This window comes from Scomber scombrus, chromosome 17, assembly GCF_963691925.1.
Source record: "Scomber scombrus chromosome 17, fScoSco1.1, whole genome shotgun sequence".
Taxonomy (NCBI): Eukaryota; Metazoa; Chordata; class Actinopteri; order Scombriformes; family Scombridae; genus Scomber; species Scomber scombrus.
Genome location: NC_084986.1, coordinates 7626808 through 7642986, shown reverse-complemented (window position 1 = coordinate 7642986; position 16179 = coordinate 7626808). Strand labels below are relative to the sequence as shown.

Here is a 16179-nt window from a genome sequence, read left to right as displayed (position 1 = left end):
CTTCCTCCTCTTCTTTGTCTCTCTTCTCAATCACTTGTTTATATTTTTCAGAAAGGCCTCCTTTAGGTTCTTCCACAACTTCTCTCTTCCAACAAGCCACCTCCACAACCAGTGATTCTGTTTTATTATATCCATTTCTGACCAATCTAGCATTTTCAGTCTTCTCCCTTTCTTCCTCACCGTCCTCATTATTCTCCTCTTCATGTTCCCCTTTGCCTCTGCTTTCATCTGTTGTACATACATCAAACACAGCTCTATTGTTTGCCATTTCCCTGAAACTACTTTCATTTTCATCCAAATAAAACTTCCTGTGAGCCACTGACAGAGCTCTGACTTCCAGCTCTTGATCAAAATCAGCATTTTGTGCAAGGGAGCTTTCTCGATGTTTACATCCGCTGTCATTTAACGTGTCAGACACTTCCAGATGTTCTAACTCTCCAATCAGCTCTCCATTCAGGATCATTTCTTCTGCCGTTTCCTCTTCAAGTCTTGGAACTCTTTTTAGGTGATTATAAGGTTGAAAAACTTCTTTGTTCAGATCCAGGATGTAACTGTAGGCATCTTCCTCATCTGAGTCTAGTGCTGACAAACTATAGGTTCCTTCCTCGGAGCTCAAGGAAAAATAACTCTCATCCCTTCTTGGATTGCTGTGGCTGTGATCCACAGACCCTTTTTCCATCCATGATCGGATCTCCTGGCTGAAAACACCTGTGTTCAGCGGACTGGGTGGCTGTAAGACATTTAGACATCTGCCTCTCTTTTTGTTGACTTGTGAAGTGCCTGCAGGTTGTTCAGTAATGTTTTGGCAGCGACAGGATGAAAAATTATCGATGCTGGTAGAGAAGTAAGAGGTAACTGCTCCATTAATGTGACGCAAGGTGGCCTGAGGTCCTCCTGAAGATCTCCTGGCCCACCGTTTCCAAAGTTGCTGCTCGCTGCTCTTCTCCAGGCCTCTGAGCAAACTTTTGGCTTTTGGGTCTCTGGCACTGGTCTCTCCAAAGCTGAGTGCTTCAGGTGATCCCAAATTTGGGATCTCAGGGATGTTAACTTCAATATCCGTTGTACAATCCTGTAATATAAGATATATTTACAGTTAGTTACAAGATACCACTGAAAATAAAACCAAGAAAGAAGTATCTTTGGTTGTCAGTGTTTGTGAATTTGTTTGATTTTGCTGCTAAACAAATAGTTTGACATGTTAGAAAATACACTTATTTACTTTCTTGCAGAGAGTTGGATGAGAAGATTGCTCCTGTTTGTCCGTTAAGCTCAGCTAACCGGCTGCTGGCTCCAGATTCATGTTTACAGACAGACATGAGAGTGGTATCAACCTCCTCATCCAACTCTCAGGAAGAAAGCAAATAAATGTATTTCCAAAAATGTCCAACTATTCTTTCAAAATGCATAAATCAAGTCATACTGACCTCATCTATGCCTGAATAATGCCCTAGGAACATAGACACATAGGTAATGATGGACTGCTCATCTGGTGAAGTGCATGCCACATCTGTAGGGTAGAAGGATAAACAATTTTCACACATTAGCATGGTAAACCTTACACATGACCTTTGGTGCTCATTTCTAATGAGGCCAACCTATTAAATTGCTTTGCAGTGGGAATGCTTCTGATTAACCCTCCTACTTCTTTGATCTGTGGCATCATTACCACCACAACACTGATATCCTGCAGAGCGACATTTGAGTTTGTGCAGGAAAATAGATTTACTATTAAGATAACTCTTACCGTCAGGCTCTAGTAAAGGTGGTATATTCAAACTGTGATAGGCTATCGTGAACGCCTGTTGAATGTTTTCTCTTGGCTCTCTGGACAGACTTTCCCTCAGATCAACCAAAGCTGGGTTTATGGATTTAATCATAGCTAGGAATGCCAGGCCACTCCTCCAGCTTTTCCCAAAGTCACGCACCTCCACCCCAAATCTGGGAATTGACAAATGCATAACAGAGACACGATTACTATTCAGGATGTTTTGTTTACTAAAATTACTTTGTAAGCAATTTGATCTTTCAGACTCACTTTGATGTACATCTTTGGATCCACTGCAGGAGAGTCTTGATTGCCTTCCCATGGTACTTTGGCTCCCTGGCAGCATTTCTGCCTTTTCTTGGCAGACTGTTACTGGAGTAGCTGCCAATGTCATTTGGCTGGGGTGAGAGGTCGCTGGAGGAGGGGTAACTGCTCATTGATAAGGAGGAGAGGCTAGAAGACAAATGCCTCTGGTGGCCTGTTGTCACCTCTTTAACCTGTATTAGAGTTAAAGAGCAGATTGTATGTGAGGTCAGTCACAAAGACAAAGACCTGGGCAAGAAGTGAAATAATCGACATCATAGTGATGGCCAATGAGACAAACCCACTTGGAAATACAGGATGACGTTCCAGATAAGGTTGAGAACAACAGAAGGGACGCCATCAGCAATACCAGAGGCATCGATGCCAAGCAGCTTCACCTGAGGGACACAAAAGGGAAGAGACATCTTGAGAAATCTAGGGTTTCCAGTTTTTAATATAAATGTGATAATGTGTCAAAACAATTTGACTGTATCGTGTGTACAAGCGAACACACTCACATGTCTATCATCCAGGAAAGCCAGGGCCTTGGAAATGTTGTTCAGTCTGAAAATGCGGTGAGAAGACGACCTAAACCTGTAAAGCTAATGTAAGAAATTACAAAAGGAAATTACAGAAGTATATACAGTATATACAGATTAATCCACACACATATTTATGTATGCATTCAGTACACACATATACTGTCCATTTACAGTAGATATTTACATCTGCATTAAAAAACACCCCCATTAAAGCCTTTTTCAATGCACATACAATTAAATAACTGTGTCCAATACAAACTAATACACATTATTCCCAACACATCTACTCAATTATAGTAATGTGTGCATATAAGAGGACAAAACAAGACTAATGAAACAAGTTAAAAACAAACAAATGAATAAATACAGTATAAAAACTATTATTATTTAATGAGCACAACTGTTTCGGTTTGATTCCTACCAGTTTACATCCTGACAGCTCCTCCAGCAGCGCCATCAATATTCTGCCATCTTGAATGTCTGAGAACAGGTCGTGCACTTCAACTGGAGGATCACACTGGAAATAACAAATGATTTCATTTCATTTAAAGTGTGAAAACCTTTAATGTACAGCAACACTGTATTGATTTGTGCCTTACTCTTTGCAGAAACATATTCATCCACCTGGTGAAGGTTACCTGCTGCACTGCTTTCCTCTCATCTGGAGGAAAAAGAAAACAGGGCCTTGGCACAGTGAATATTGTGTTTGTACTAGTGTTTTCAAAAGCCTGCTTTCACTGTACAGCATGCAGGAGGATTTAAGATCAACGTGATTGGCAAGAAGAATCTGACAGAAACAGCACATACAGATTTGAAGATACCTCAGATTAAAAAACCTCTCAAAAAATCTCTTTTTATTATGTATTTCACATACTAGTCCCACTAAAGAGCATATAAATTAACCCTTACATACTGTTCATAGTCTGATTCATAATAAGTCTCTACACCAATTCACATTCATACATTCCCCGTCACTCATTAATACATGTTTGATTAATCTTATGGAAAGAAGACATTCACATTCACAAAACACAGGTCAAACAAGGTGTTAATTTGCATATATAAAAATGTGTATCAGCTGCACAATTTCTTTGAATAAATGCATTTTATCTCCATTTTTGTAAACTGTGGGTCGTATTAGAATGACTCTGGCTAAAATAAACAGCTCTCAAATGTAAAAAATGTGTCAAATTTGAGCCTGAACAGTATGTAAGGGTTAAAGAAAAGGCAACGATTAGGCAATCAGATGCCACACAACCAAAGATCTTTATCTGGGAAAAAAAACAAAGGGAAAAATGTTGTCAATTGTTGTCATATTCTGTTTTCAAAAGTACATTTAGACTCTATACAGCAATGTAACATATTAAAACAGTGTATCAGTGTCAACACTAACAACCATTAGAGCACTCTGCCTTTTTCACTGTACCTTGAGACTGCTGCTCATGTTGTTGTCTGATTGCTTGTGAATCCTGGCTGGCCTCGTCCTGCATTCTCATTTGAACTCAGTCACACTTCTGCATCTGATCCATTATAGAGTTTAAAAAAGGAGAACAATTCAAAATGTCTACAACCTGTAAGAAATCAGAGGTGCACTGAGGTTTTCTTACAGGACAGGATCAGGATGAAGTAAAGGCAAAGTGAGGCAATGAGTCTTGCCTGAACACGCTGATATCTCCCTCAGAGGTGTTGATCAACTCTAGCACCACTCCCCCTGAAAACATACAGTCTGATTCCTATTGGCAGGCTGCGGATCATGAAGTTCTGTCTGTGGAGGCGTTCATGTACTGTGCTGAGATCATTCAAAATTAAGAATTCAACTGGGTCCGTTGTGTAAGGTTTTCTTGTAATAAATCTTTCTGACTTCCCATCACATACCTACATACCTGAGTTTCTTCTGAACACGTTCAACTCATACTACAGGAATGAATGGTGGTCTGCGTTGGGACTTTCACAATAAGAGGAGCAGATGAAGTCATGGCCATTTATGTCATACTCATAAAAAGCAAGGTGTTGTCTATAGAGGTGGTCTCGGAGCACTGGCAAATAAACCATTTTAATTCATGTATAGTATGTCATGTACAGCTGGTATCACCCAAATCTTATCTTAACATACATAATAGAAGAAAAACATACACATATCTACACCTGTGGCAAACTTTTGAGTACCAATTCACCCAATTAAAAGTATATACCATCACCCTCTTAATACCAATCTCCAATGGCTACTAGCGAAGATGTTTTGTCACCCTCTTATCTGAAGGTAGGTTTTATAATAGTAAGAAAAGTGTGTAAGATCACTTCTTTGTGATTTATACTGTAACATTTTAAATGATGCTGGATTTTATGAGGAGCACTTGATGAATATTCATTGGGAAAATGTGTTTTTATCAATTTATATTTCTTGTACATCAGCTTGCATTGTCAGTACCCTGCATTAATAAGATATGTATTTTATTTTTCTTGTTGTCCTTGGGTCAATTTAGACCTGGCAGGACAACACGCATTAACTCAAATATGAGGTATTATTTCATTTTCCATAAATATGTATAAAGCCTTTGGTAATAAGTTGGAATGAAGTTGCCTAAAAAGGTCTAACACAGAATTGGGTGATAATTTATACCTTATGCTTTATAAACAGTCAAACTAAACTTTGATGCGGGAGGATAAAAGTTGCGTGGTCGATGGTAAGACAACAGGACGGTTAAAAAGGGTTTATTATAACAAGAAAAAAAGTATGTAAGAGCACTTCTTCATGATTTATAATGTGACATTTTAAATGATGCTGGATTTTATGAGCACTTGATGAATATTCATTGTAAAAAATGTGTTTTCATCCATTTCTAGCTCTTGTACATCAGCTTGCATTGTCAGTACCCTGCATTAATAAGACATGTTCATTTCATTTTGGAAAGTTAATTAACTAATGAGCTGAATTTGTTAAATAATAAAATATTCGTAAAAGAACACAGCGTGATGTTTTTAATCACCTAAAAATATCTACAGCAGCCTAAAGCCTTATTAAGATGTAAATATTGTTGCATTGAAATGTGTGTAAAACAAGCTGTGAAATGCGCTCGGCACATTTTTTTGGCAGTGACCCACATTTTCCTGCGGCTCGCTGGTGCCCTCGATTCAACCTCACCAGAGAAACTTTGATGCATGTTTGATGTGAGAAATCTTCCATCATTGAACAGAATCGCTTATGAGCTTGTAGTACATGCTTCACTTTTAAAATCTTACCAGCAACTTTTTGAATTTATTTCAACGGATCAGAAATGTTAAGATGCATAAAATCAATGTGGAATGGCAGCACATGAACTAACATATACTGGAATAAAGGTCTCATTTTGTCTGCAAACAGCACCGTGTGTTAGCTACTTCTCATGAATTAGAGATGTGTTGAGAAATTTCTCAAGTTCACTTGAGATGAGCCAAGTGTTCGAAAAGACAATGATTGTATCCTAAACATTTATTTACATTGCCTATATACTGTATATCATCTAGTCCGGTGCCCATATTAACATTGAAAGAAGTTTTTCTTACTGTAATCATTTATACCACCACCAAAGAGATCACTACTTAAAGCAGTTTCATTGTAAGCAGGGTTGAGAAGTTACTTTGGAAATCTAAATAGGTTACTGATTACTAGTTACCCTATTTAAAATGTAATATAAGTAATTCAATTAATTAATCAAAGTAATGTAGCATTTGATTACTTTTCTTATTTTCTAACAAATGTTTTCAGCTGTTAAGGTAAGTGTACCCATTAAGCACCTAGGTTCAGGTGTTTTTCATGGATACTGACATGATTTATAAGGGAGATCATTTCTTATAAAGCAAGATTTATCGCTCATTTGAAAATGTATTCATTAGTTCATGTACATTTTGGAATCTAAAATAAAAATATTTGATGAAAAAAGTCTAAAGTCTGGCATGGGCTTAATTGGTACTGTGACATCATTAAGCCCATGTGTGCTCCAAATAAGCCCATGTCATGATTTATTCACAAAATATATAAAAAATATTGATTTCAAAGAATTAAAAACAGCAATATATGTATTCAGTAAGATGTTTAATATTAAAAAATGAGAAAAAAAACCCACTCCTGAGCAAAATCTTAAAGGTCTGACTTCAGATGTAACCCCCTTTGTAATCAACATTTTCATAAGTAAACTTATTTAACTACACATTTTTTTCTCAGCAACTGTAACAGATTACAGTTCCATTTATTTTGTAATTAAATAACATAGCACTATTACATGTACGGTAATACAAAGTATTTCTTATAGACTTGAGACTAGATTTATAGACTTGAAAAAACATGAACTGAATTAAGGCAGTGTGTGTCTTCACTCTGCATATTTGTGTATAAAAACCAAATCAGAGACAGTGTTGTGGCAGCACTTAGTGTCCGACAGGAAGAGCTTCACCTGTTCCAAACAATATCTGGCTGCCAGGTTTCTATCTTTTACTCTACCTGCCTCAAGAAAGGTGATGTCTACAGAAGAAGACCATCACCGCCGTGGAAAAGCAGGAGTCTGTCCAAGGAACATCGCACGTGAATCTCCTGAGCCTCGAGGAGTCACGCCTTTTCATTCTTTGGGTTGCTTTCTGCCACCTTGTTGTGCCCACAAGCAACAGTGCTTGCGAGGGGCTGCGTGACAAGGCTGCAAAGACATCGAGAACATTAAAGTAGGATACTTGTGATGCCAACATTTACAGATAATAAAAAGGGAATTAAATGTGAACACCTGAATGTCCATGCATGTTGTAATTTTCTTTATTAAAACATATAAAAATATTGATGATTCCTAACAATCCAATCACATTTTTTTGCAAACTTGAGAAGCAACAGTATGTCTGGCCCGTCATGTGAAACATTGAGATATCAGCACAATTAGAAAGGAAATCAATTATTAAATAAAAAATAAAATATCTCTTATCCAATTGGGACACTGGGCTACTTTTATCTGCATAAAACCATGCACTCTGCAGAGGGGTTTTCTCTCTGCCTATTAATCTAGGCAAGTGTGTCCAAGTGTTTTTCTGGTATTACAAGAATAAAACGGGGAGAATATTCCCATACTTCTAATCCAAAAGTTGTGAGTCCCATTTACACCCCTATGTCTTCATTATCACCCCACAGAGTCACCATGAGAGTCATTGAAGCCCAGTTTGTGTTTGCCACCCCCTCCAGGAGCCAGCAGGGTTAGGGTGATGGTATTATTTCCTCCCCATGATGAAGCTAGGAGCCTCTGCATCATCATCAGCCTCTCTTTCATCATCATCATCTTCTTTTTTATCCTCGCTACTAGATGACTCATTATCGCCACCATCTTTCTTATCTTTCGCCTCTAATTTGGCTTTTTTTGCCATCATCTTCTTCTGCTTCAGCTTGTCCCTCTTCTTCTTTCGCTTGGCCGTCCTCTCGTCTGCTGCGCGTTTGTTATCCTCCACTTTGTCCAGATAGCCCTGCTCTCTGTTTTGCACCTCTGCCATCTTGTCCAGAAAGTCCTGCCTCTGGTACTCTCTGCGCCGGAGGTGCCGGTAGACGTGAAACTCGCCGCTACCTGCGCCGGCACTGGAGCCCATCACGTCCCGCACAAACTCCGGCGGAGCCCTCGGTGTCCACTCTCTCTGCCGGTCCGGGATCGAAACCAGCTTATCCGGGTTGCGCATCAACCTCTCCAGCTTCAAACGTTGTTCCTCCGCCGGAGTTTTAGCGATGATAAGCGGCTGAGACCCTTTTCCTCCGGGTGGTTTCCCCGTCCCCGTCTTGTTGTTGCTCTTCTGTGTGTTATGCGCCGCCATCTTTTTCAAACAGTCGTCGTCTTCTTCTTCCGCTTCGCCCCGGACGTTTTTGGAGGCTTTCATAACCCGGAAACAATTATTTTTTAACTTAAACATTTTTAATATTTTTTTTAATTTATTTAAAAACAACAAACACAAGAATTATTAAGTTTGTGACAATTACGTTTAATGTATTAATTTATCTTTTTATTAAAACCATCGCTTTTTAATACTTAAACTTGTGTAACTCGTGTGATTGACGTGCGTCTTAACCAATAGCGAGTCAGGTTAGAGTTTGTTTGGGAGCAGCTGTCCAATCAGCACTCAGGTCCCCGCCCCCTCCCACTATTGCCAATTCACGTTAAGAGGTTGCACTCAAGCTTGGATTGAAGCATCTGTTTTCTGCGGCGTTTCTTCTCCTCATACTCAAATTATAACCCACCAAAAAGACAATGAATGGTTTAATTAGAGCCGGTGTAAGTTGTCTGCGGACAGGAGCAGCACATTATCTAACCAGACCGGCCGGCGGACGCGTGTTATCGGCCCCGGCCCGGTTCCTGTGTGCGTCTGCGGACCAGCAGAAGGACCTTGGCACGATGGTGAAGAAGGACAAGGTGGTGGTTTTCATGAAGGGGACGCCGGCACAGCCCATGTGTGGCTTCAGTAACGCCGTGGTGCAGATCCTCAGGATGCACGGAGTGGACAACTATGCTGCCTATAATGTGTTGGAGGACCAGGATCTCAGACAAGGTCAGAAAAACACAGAAAAAAACCCTGATCAGAGTCATGGCTGCAACAAGTTGTCACCGCTCAGATTCATTTTTAGCTTTTTATTAAAGTTGTCAAGCAGAAATAACACGAGGTAAATAACCGGTACTTGATTTAAACCAGTGTCTGTGTCTCAGCTGGGCTTATTAACTACTATTTATTGTGTAAACCAGTACACCATCAAGTCCCTCCAGCTGCCAGCAAGTACTTCTGTGTAGATATCTCTTAAAGGTGTAGTTAGTTTTTTACTATCAGAGCTCTGCAGCAGGACCAAAGGGTGTGGTGCCTCCAGCCAGACGTTACAGTATGGACATGACTTGTCTTTTTAACACTTTTTACAGCCAAACTGGTTTGAAACCTTTCTATTGACACCGAGAACAAAATGATGTCAAGGAACAAGGAAGCTGTTTCCAGTAGTTGCATCAGCTTCAGCACTGGTGACTGGCTCTTAATGGGTTTTTACCATTTAAAGGTGATGTTGCAATAGCAGTGCTGAGAAAGATAAAAATGCACCCACACTATGACTAGACTAAAATAATGAATGATAATACTGACTAAAGATAAGATATTCCTTTATTAGTCCCACTGTGGGGAAATTTACAATATTGCAGCAGCAAAGTGGACAGTAAAAGTAGAAGTGTGTCAATAAAAAAAGAATGAATAACAAGTACAAAAGCAATAAAAACAATAGTAGTAGGAAATATAATAAAATAATCGTAACATTATGTACAAAAGTAATATTGGTGCTGAGTGATAATATACCTGTCTGGAGGTTTTTTGGGTGTCACCCTTCTCAACCAGGTGCTTCTGCCTATATATATATATATTAATTTTTTTTTCTTTTTCATAAACAAACATATGTATGTATATTAAATGCTGCCTATATTTTAAATATTTAAATCAGACATCTTATATGCCGATACAGATATATTAGTGACATGCTAATATCAGGCAGTATTGCACAGTTGTTACAGTCTTCTCGCACTTCTTATATATTACTGTGGTTTGTTATCTGATCTTTTGTAGCCAAACCACTTCAACAATATTTAAGTTGCCCCTCTTTGTTTTGATTGGATCAGGAGCATCTTAACCTTTGGAATACCTGTGTGGTATAGACACAGCTCAGCACAAGACAGACTGAGATCTGCACCATTAGACTGAAGAAAAATATTCTCAAAGACTCCTCTCACATTGCTAACCATCTTTTTTAACTTCCTCTCTTCTTTTTAAAAGACTGAGAAGTATGAAAACCAGGACAACCAGGTTCTGCAACAGCTACCGACCTCGAGGCTGTTTGTGCCTTTAATTCTTAAATCTTTAATGTGCTGCCTGTTTATTCCTGTCTGTGACACACTGTAAGGGTATGAATACACGGGTATGGCCGTGTATTCATTAAGCCTCACCATTAAGAGTGTTATTTTAATTATTAATTATTATTACTGTCACTTAAACTGTTTGTATGTCCAAATGTAATCATTTTATGTGAGAGGGGTTCTTGTTGTTGTTCTGTGTGATCTCAATAATAATAATAACTGTATTTGTATAACAACTTGCAAACAATGATAGCAGCCCAAAAAAGAAATTACATACACCACGTGCTTCACAAAAAAGGAACTTAAAAAGAGCATAAAGCAATGTTAAAAAAAGAAGAAGAAATAGGAAAGAAATAAAAAACATAAATGTAATATAAGATGGAATAAACAAATACAAATAACGATAATAATAGTACATAGTAAAAGTAGTTAAAAAGTAAAATAAAAGCAATGTATAAAATCAAGTAAAAATACAACTTTTCAAAGAAGTGCTGTAGTAACTGATAGAAAAAGCTAGTTAACAGCTAAAGTGAAGAGATACGTTTTTAGCTTTCTCTTAAGAATATTTAGTGAACTGGCTTCCCTGATATCTATCCGTAGTTTATAACCTTTTCGACCTAACTTCTCTACCGTGGAGTCAGTACCAATTCTACTTAAGTTTTCAGCCATGTTTGTTATTGCTGTGTTTAGCAGTATGATGTTATTTCGTCAGAAAGTCGGACTATTGTTGGAAGATATTATATGGTACAAACCTAACCCAGACGCTAGCTGTTTTTGGGTTTAAATAAGGGCAGGACATGGACAGTACTTAAAGGCCTCAGTGCATATACTTTGATATTTAATTAGAGACACAGTGGTTGAGATGAGTCTATCAGGACTATTTACTGCCTGACAAACAACAATCCACTATTGTATCCTACGGGAAGTGTTCCTCATTGTTAGACTGAAAAACATGTTTGAGTATTCACAAGTGCTGCTGTGAGCTTGACTGCACACTACTTCACGTCAATAAATACAAACTACTTCCTGTTTGCCAAATGACCTTTTCTTGGAAGAACAATAAACAGAGAAATGTGAAAATCCTGTCTTCATTCTCTTGGTCAGAAATCTGATAATGTATTGGTTTTAAGTTATTTGTGTGACTCTGCCCTCCACAGGAGTCAAAGAATTCTCCAACTGGCCCACGATCCCTCAGGTCTACTTCAATGGCGAGTTTGTCGGAGGCTGCGACATCCTGCTCCAGATGCATCAGAACGGAGATCTGGTGGATGAGTTGAAGAAGCTAGGCATTGAGTCTGCGCTGCTGGACGCCGAAAAAGAATCAAAGTAGAAGGAAAGGACGGACTTCAAACAGCTGACGAAACAGAGGACACATTTAACCGGTTGAACCCCACCCACACTCATAACCCTCTAGGCAGCCATACAGAGTGCAGATGTGAGTAAAAGTGATGAGTATAAGCAGTTCTTAGTGGCGGCACTGTATCCTGAGTCAGGGATGTTTACGCTTTTACCGTTTTTAACACCTAATTTAGGCTGTGAAGCATAGCTCCTGCTGCACTGCTTATACTCAATTCAGACCCTCTAAGTACAGATCTGAGGTATAAAAAGTGTTTAATAGCGATCAGCCATTAGAGAAAAGTAATCAACTGCATCTAGAAAGAGACAAATCATCTCGATTTAGCATATTGTGCATAAAACATTTTTAAACATTAAATCACAGGCTTTTAGGGGCATAAAAACACCAATGAACTAATGCCACTGTTACCAAGAATCATTTTACTATGAGGTTGAACTGCTACTGCCAGAGGGCGACTGTCACGTTCGTCTCATACAGTTCGCCCCCTTTTTTCACGGGCCACAGTCAGTTCAATACCAAATGACTCCTCAGGGTGCAGCGAGACTTTATAAAGACCTTTATATCTCTGCTTGGCTCGCACCAAGACAAGATGTCATCACATCAGAAACCTTTTCCATTGCACTGCCTGTACTTAAAGGAAGAACAAAAAGGGGACAGTTCTGTCTTAAGAAAAAAAACATGCTTGAGTTATTGAATAGAGCGGATATGGGTTCATATTTAATATAAAGATGTGTTATTTAATGTCTGTCTGTACGTTTGTAATGTTGATGAGTAAAAACAGACATGGACGACACCTCACTGACCTCTTTACACACGTGCACTGTTATCATGACTTCAGTGGAACCAGCAACATTGTCCGCTATTTGTTCTTCCCGCCAGGAACCGCATTACAAAATGTGCACCCTCTGTTTTTGTGTATACACCCGCTGAAACGCAACAAACATACCCCGATACCTTCTTTTTTTTAATGTCCTGAAGACGACTGATTTACTATACATCTGGACGAGCAGGAGCAGGTATATTTAAAGTTAAATGTGTCTGTCCAAGTCTGTGGTATTTGTTAATTTGTCTCTGAAACAAATGAATGGAAGTGCTTCTTTTTTTGTTGTTTTCTCACTGAGCCCACGAGTCCCTGACATTTATCGATCATAGATGTTCATCTTATCTGCTGCACACAGCTGTATTATCAAAGCAATGGTCATGTAGTACACTGTAAGATATTGTAAATTGAAAGCATATTAAATGTATTTTAGCTGCATGTAAACCCAAAACCAATTAAATATTTTGTGACACAAAATAACAAGCAGCCTGGATTTTTATTTTTTGTACTTCATTCAACTGGGACAACATCCACACACTGGGCTTCAGCTCTAACCTTCACAAAATCCTTATATGAAGCAAAAGCCACAGTTGTTGTGCCTCTTTAAAAAAAAAGCTGATCAGCTGGCTCATTGACGTTCGTCTGTTGAATTTTAAATCCCTACATGCTGTCACTGAATGGTGGCCAAGCACCTTAGGCAAACAAAAGCATTTATTTTTTCCCCACCAATGTAATGTGATTATCAGCTTATAGTGAGCAAATGTATGTCATTGGGTTTTTAGGGCTATGTTGGCACTATCAAAAGCTATCCTGTAATTCTCAGGCTCTATGTGAACAACAGGTTAATGTAGCAGATCAGAAACTGACGTGACCTGATGATCTGGATAAAACTTGAAATATGAGTTTCAAATTCTATTTCTACACTTACTGATAAAGAGGAACTTGTACAGTTTTGTCATTTACCTCTATTGAATTAATGGTTCTTTTCTTACGTCCTTTAGAAATACAAGCGTGTGAATTATGATTTGTGCATTATCACTTACAGATTTTACAACATTTCTGCATTAGTGAAAGACTCAGTGACATGATCTTTAAAAAAAAAACATTTTTTCATCTTTAATACAAAATACTATTTTACAAAATATAACTGGACTTTACAGTAAAACTACTGTAAATGTTACAGTGTTAAATAGACAACTTAGGTGGGGACTTTCAAGGCCTTTCAATCCTTTCTGTTGCTATCTCCAGTCCAATACAGCAGAAACGCTGTTATAAAAGTTATCAATATGGAGGTGTGAAAAGGATTCGCTTTAGAGTTTCTGCAGGAAGCGGAGCACCAGGTCTCTCAGTGTCGTCCTCAGCGGCTCGTTGTTGTCACAAACGATGTGTGTCCCGTCTTCCTCCAGCTGAATCAGTGTGTCCTCCGCCTGCAGGTGCAGAATGTGTCCGTCTGTCGTCTCCTCCACTTTCACCTCTGTAATGCCATGCTGTGGAGGAACAAACAAGTTATTCTGCATTTTCTTTCACTGATATGTAAAATTTATTGATAACAGTTTGAACCTGCATCTACGGTTAATATAAATATAAAAACAAGTAGATTGTGCAGATTTTCAGACCTTTTGCAATGTGGACAGAAACATTTCCAGGGGCACGGCTCCACTCAGGAGGGGTTTTGGGGGCACGGCTCCACTCAGGAGGGGTTTTGGGGCCATCACCACAGGGGGCTCCTCCATTACCCGCTTTCTCTTCTTGCTGGGAGGTGCTGGAGGGGGTTTGGGCACCGACTGACAACATGAGAAAACAGACAGATTTTTAAAGTTTTAAATTATTCTTTTGTTGTTTTCCTGTCTTCTCATGAGTTTGGTTCATGGACATCAAACATGTACGGAATATACATCCACACACAGACGTGCACGCACCTGTAGCGTGTGCTTGTTGTCCTTGGAGTGCAGCACAGCGGACACAGTTGCCACAGAGATGCCAGGTTTGATCTCAGACGGCACGAGAGAGTTGGCCAGCTAGGAAAAGAAGAATCAAACGATAGTTTTTCAGACATGAAATTCAGCCACCTGTTTTCTGACAGGAGTTTGAATATTTCAATCTTTTATTCTGCCTTTTAAGCACCATATGTTAGCGTCTTATACTAACACATTAGAGACTTTCAAATAGGCACTCGCCATCTGTTTCCTTAAGGGCTGATTTTTATCTTTTATTCAACATTGTCAGATGACTCTATTAAGCCCCTTTTAACCAGAAAAGCTGAAGAACCTGCAGTAATTCAGACTGTACTAGTTACCGCTCTGATGTGCCTCACCTCTGGCAGTATGTAGACACGTTCGTAACGGCGTCTGAAGGGCAGGTTGAGTACAGAGCAGCGTCTGTAGGGCATGGGATGGGGCTGCAGCTCCAGCATCAGATCGGAGCGGTGCGACTGGGTCAGTGGAGGCTGGGTGTACTGCTCTGGACACACCACATGGAGGGGCTGCAGGAGATCAAGTCAGGGGACAGTGATCAACTTCTTCTGTTGACTACAGTAACACAGGCCTTTAACCCTTACATACTGTTCATATTCTGACCCGGCTTCCTTTATAATAAGTGCCTATACCAAATTCATTGACAGTGTTTGTTTATAAAGCACATTCCGCACCACACTATATTATGATTTCATGTTATCTAAAATGAGAACACAGCAGCCATAATAACCTAATTTCTATTAATATATTGAAAAGAAAGGATGCAACCTTTGAATCAATTTTTGCACTGGGCCTAAGGTTTAAACAATGTTATTTAGGGCATTTTTATTGCTTTCAATTTTCAAAATGGGTCAAATTTGACCCAAACAGTATGTAAGGGTTAAGGTGAACTGACTGTAACAGCTTTTAAGACTTTTATTGTACCAGTTCTAGGCATGTTGAGCTTTATATTGTGTCCTTTGTTATGTTACCTGGACTTCCTTGAGTAGTTTTGACACTTGGTGGAAGTTGAGCCGTGTGTCAATGGGGCAGTAAACACACTTCATAGCCAGCGGCTGATAGGGAGCCAAAGCATCCAGGTAAGAGAAGTCTGGTTCTGGTGGGGTGAAGGAGAGAAAAAGAGGCCTTTAGATGCTGTAGTGTCTACTTTATAATTTGAGTTCATGCCTTTAATGAGCTCCCCCTACTCACCGGTAAAGATGATGGTGTTGAGGCTGGATTTGCCCCACAGCTCCATGAAGTGAACCACGTCCCCGAAGCGCAGAGAGGGGTGGCCGGTGAACACCACGCAGGGCTGACGGAACTCGCTGCTGAAGTCTCCGTGAATGCTGGGGTAGTGCTTGAGCTTGTTGGTTTGGATCAGCTGAAACAATGACGACGACACAGGGACTGTTGTTTGCTCTACATTCATTCACCAGCTCAAGTCAACATTAAAAAACACATGACGCTCATCTACAGTTTGTTTCTCAGGCTCATTCCAGTAAGAAGTTTCCATTGTCACTGACATGCAGCATTGTTCTTCACCAGCAGCAGGACTTACCTCTGCGT

At 39.4% G+C, this 16179-nt stretch overlaps 3 protein-coding genes and 1 non-coding gene across 4 annotated transcripts in view; 1 reads left to right on the top strand and 3 right to left on the bottom strand.

The window, feature by feature from the left end:
* Nucleotides 1–6748: 6748 nt before the first annotated feature.
* Nucleotides 6749–8430, bottom strand: prkrip1 (PRKR interacting protein 1). Its single transcript, XM_062437413.1, has one exon. The coding sequence runs from the start codon at nucleotides 8419–8421 to the stop codon at nucleotides 7834–7836; it is 588 nt and encodes a 195-aa protein (XP_062293397.1). The 5' UTR covers nucleotides 8422–8430; the 3' UTR covers nucleotides 6749–7833.
* Nucleotides 7001–7286, bottom strand: LOC133998104 (small Cajal body-specific RNA 13). The gene has a single exon (XR_009927340.1). It is a non-coding gene; the product is annotated as a small Cajal body-specific RNA 13 (non-coding RNA).
* A 335-nt stretch (nucleotides 8431–8765) lies between the features above and the next one.
* glrx5 (glutaredoxin 5 homolog (S. cerevisiae)) lies at nucleotides 8766–13135 on the top strand. Its single transcript, XM_062437666.1, has 2 exons — nucleotides 8766–9150; nucleotides 11639–13135. The coding sequence occupies exons 1-2, from the start codon at nucleotides 8853–8855 to the stop codon at nucleotides 11809–11811; spliced, it is 471 nt and encodes a 156-aa protein (XP_062293650.1). The 5' UTR covers nucleotides 8766–8852; the 3' UTR covers nucleotides 11812–13135.
* Nucleotides 13136–13817: 682 nt separating this feature from the next.
* ints9 (integrator complex subunit 9) overlaps nucleotides 13818–16179 on the bottom strand; it is a 7413-nt gene continuing 5051 nt past the window's right edge. Inside the window, 6 exon segments of the mRNA XM_062437356.1 lie at nucleotides 13818–14145; nucleotides 14275–14442; nucleotides 14578–14676; nucleotides 14973–15140; nucleotides 15603–15727; nucleotides 15823–16071. Coding sequence (XP_062293340.1) covers nucleotides 13969–14145; nucleotides 14275–14442; nucleotides 14578–14676; nucleotides 14973–15140; nucleotides 15603–15727; nucleotides 15823–16071 — 986 coding nt within the window. The 3' untranslated portion in view covers nucleotides 13818–13968.

Bases quoted from the DNA above. Each gene is read 5' to 3' on its own strand.
- prkrip1 (XM_062437413.1), bottom strand. From the start codon at position 8,421: ATGGCGGCGCATAACACACAGAAGAGCAACAACAAGACGGGGACGGGG.
- glrx5 (XM_062437666.1), top strand. From the start codon at position 8,853: ATGAATGGTTTAATTAGAGCCGGTGTAAGTTGTCTGCGGACAGGAGCA. The intron at 9,151-11,638 runs GTCAGAAAAACA...TGCCCTCCACAG, and splicing joins GGACCAGGATCTCAGACAAG to GAGTCAAAGAATTCTCCAAC.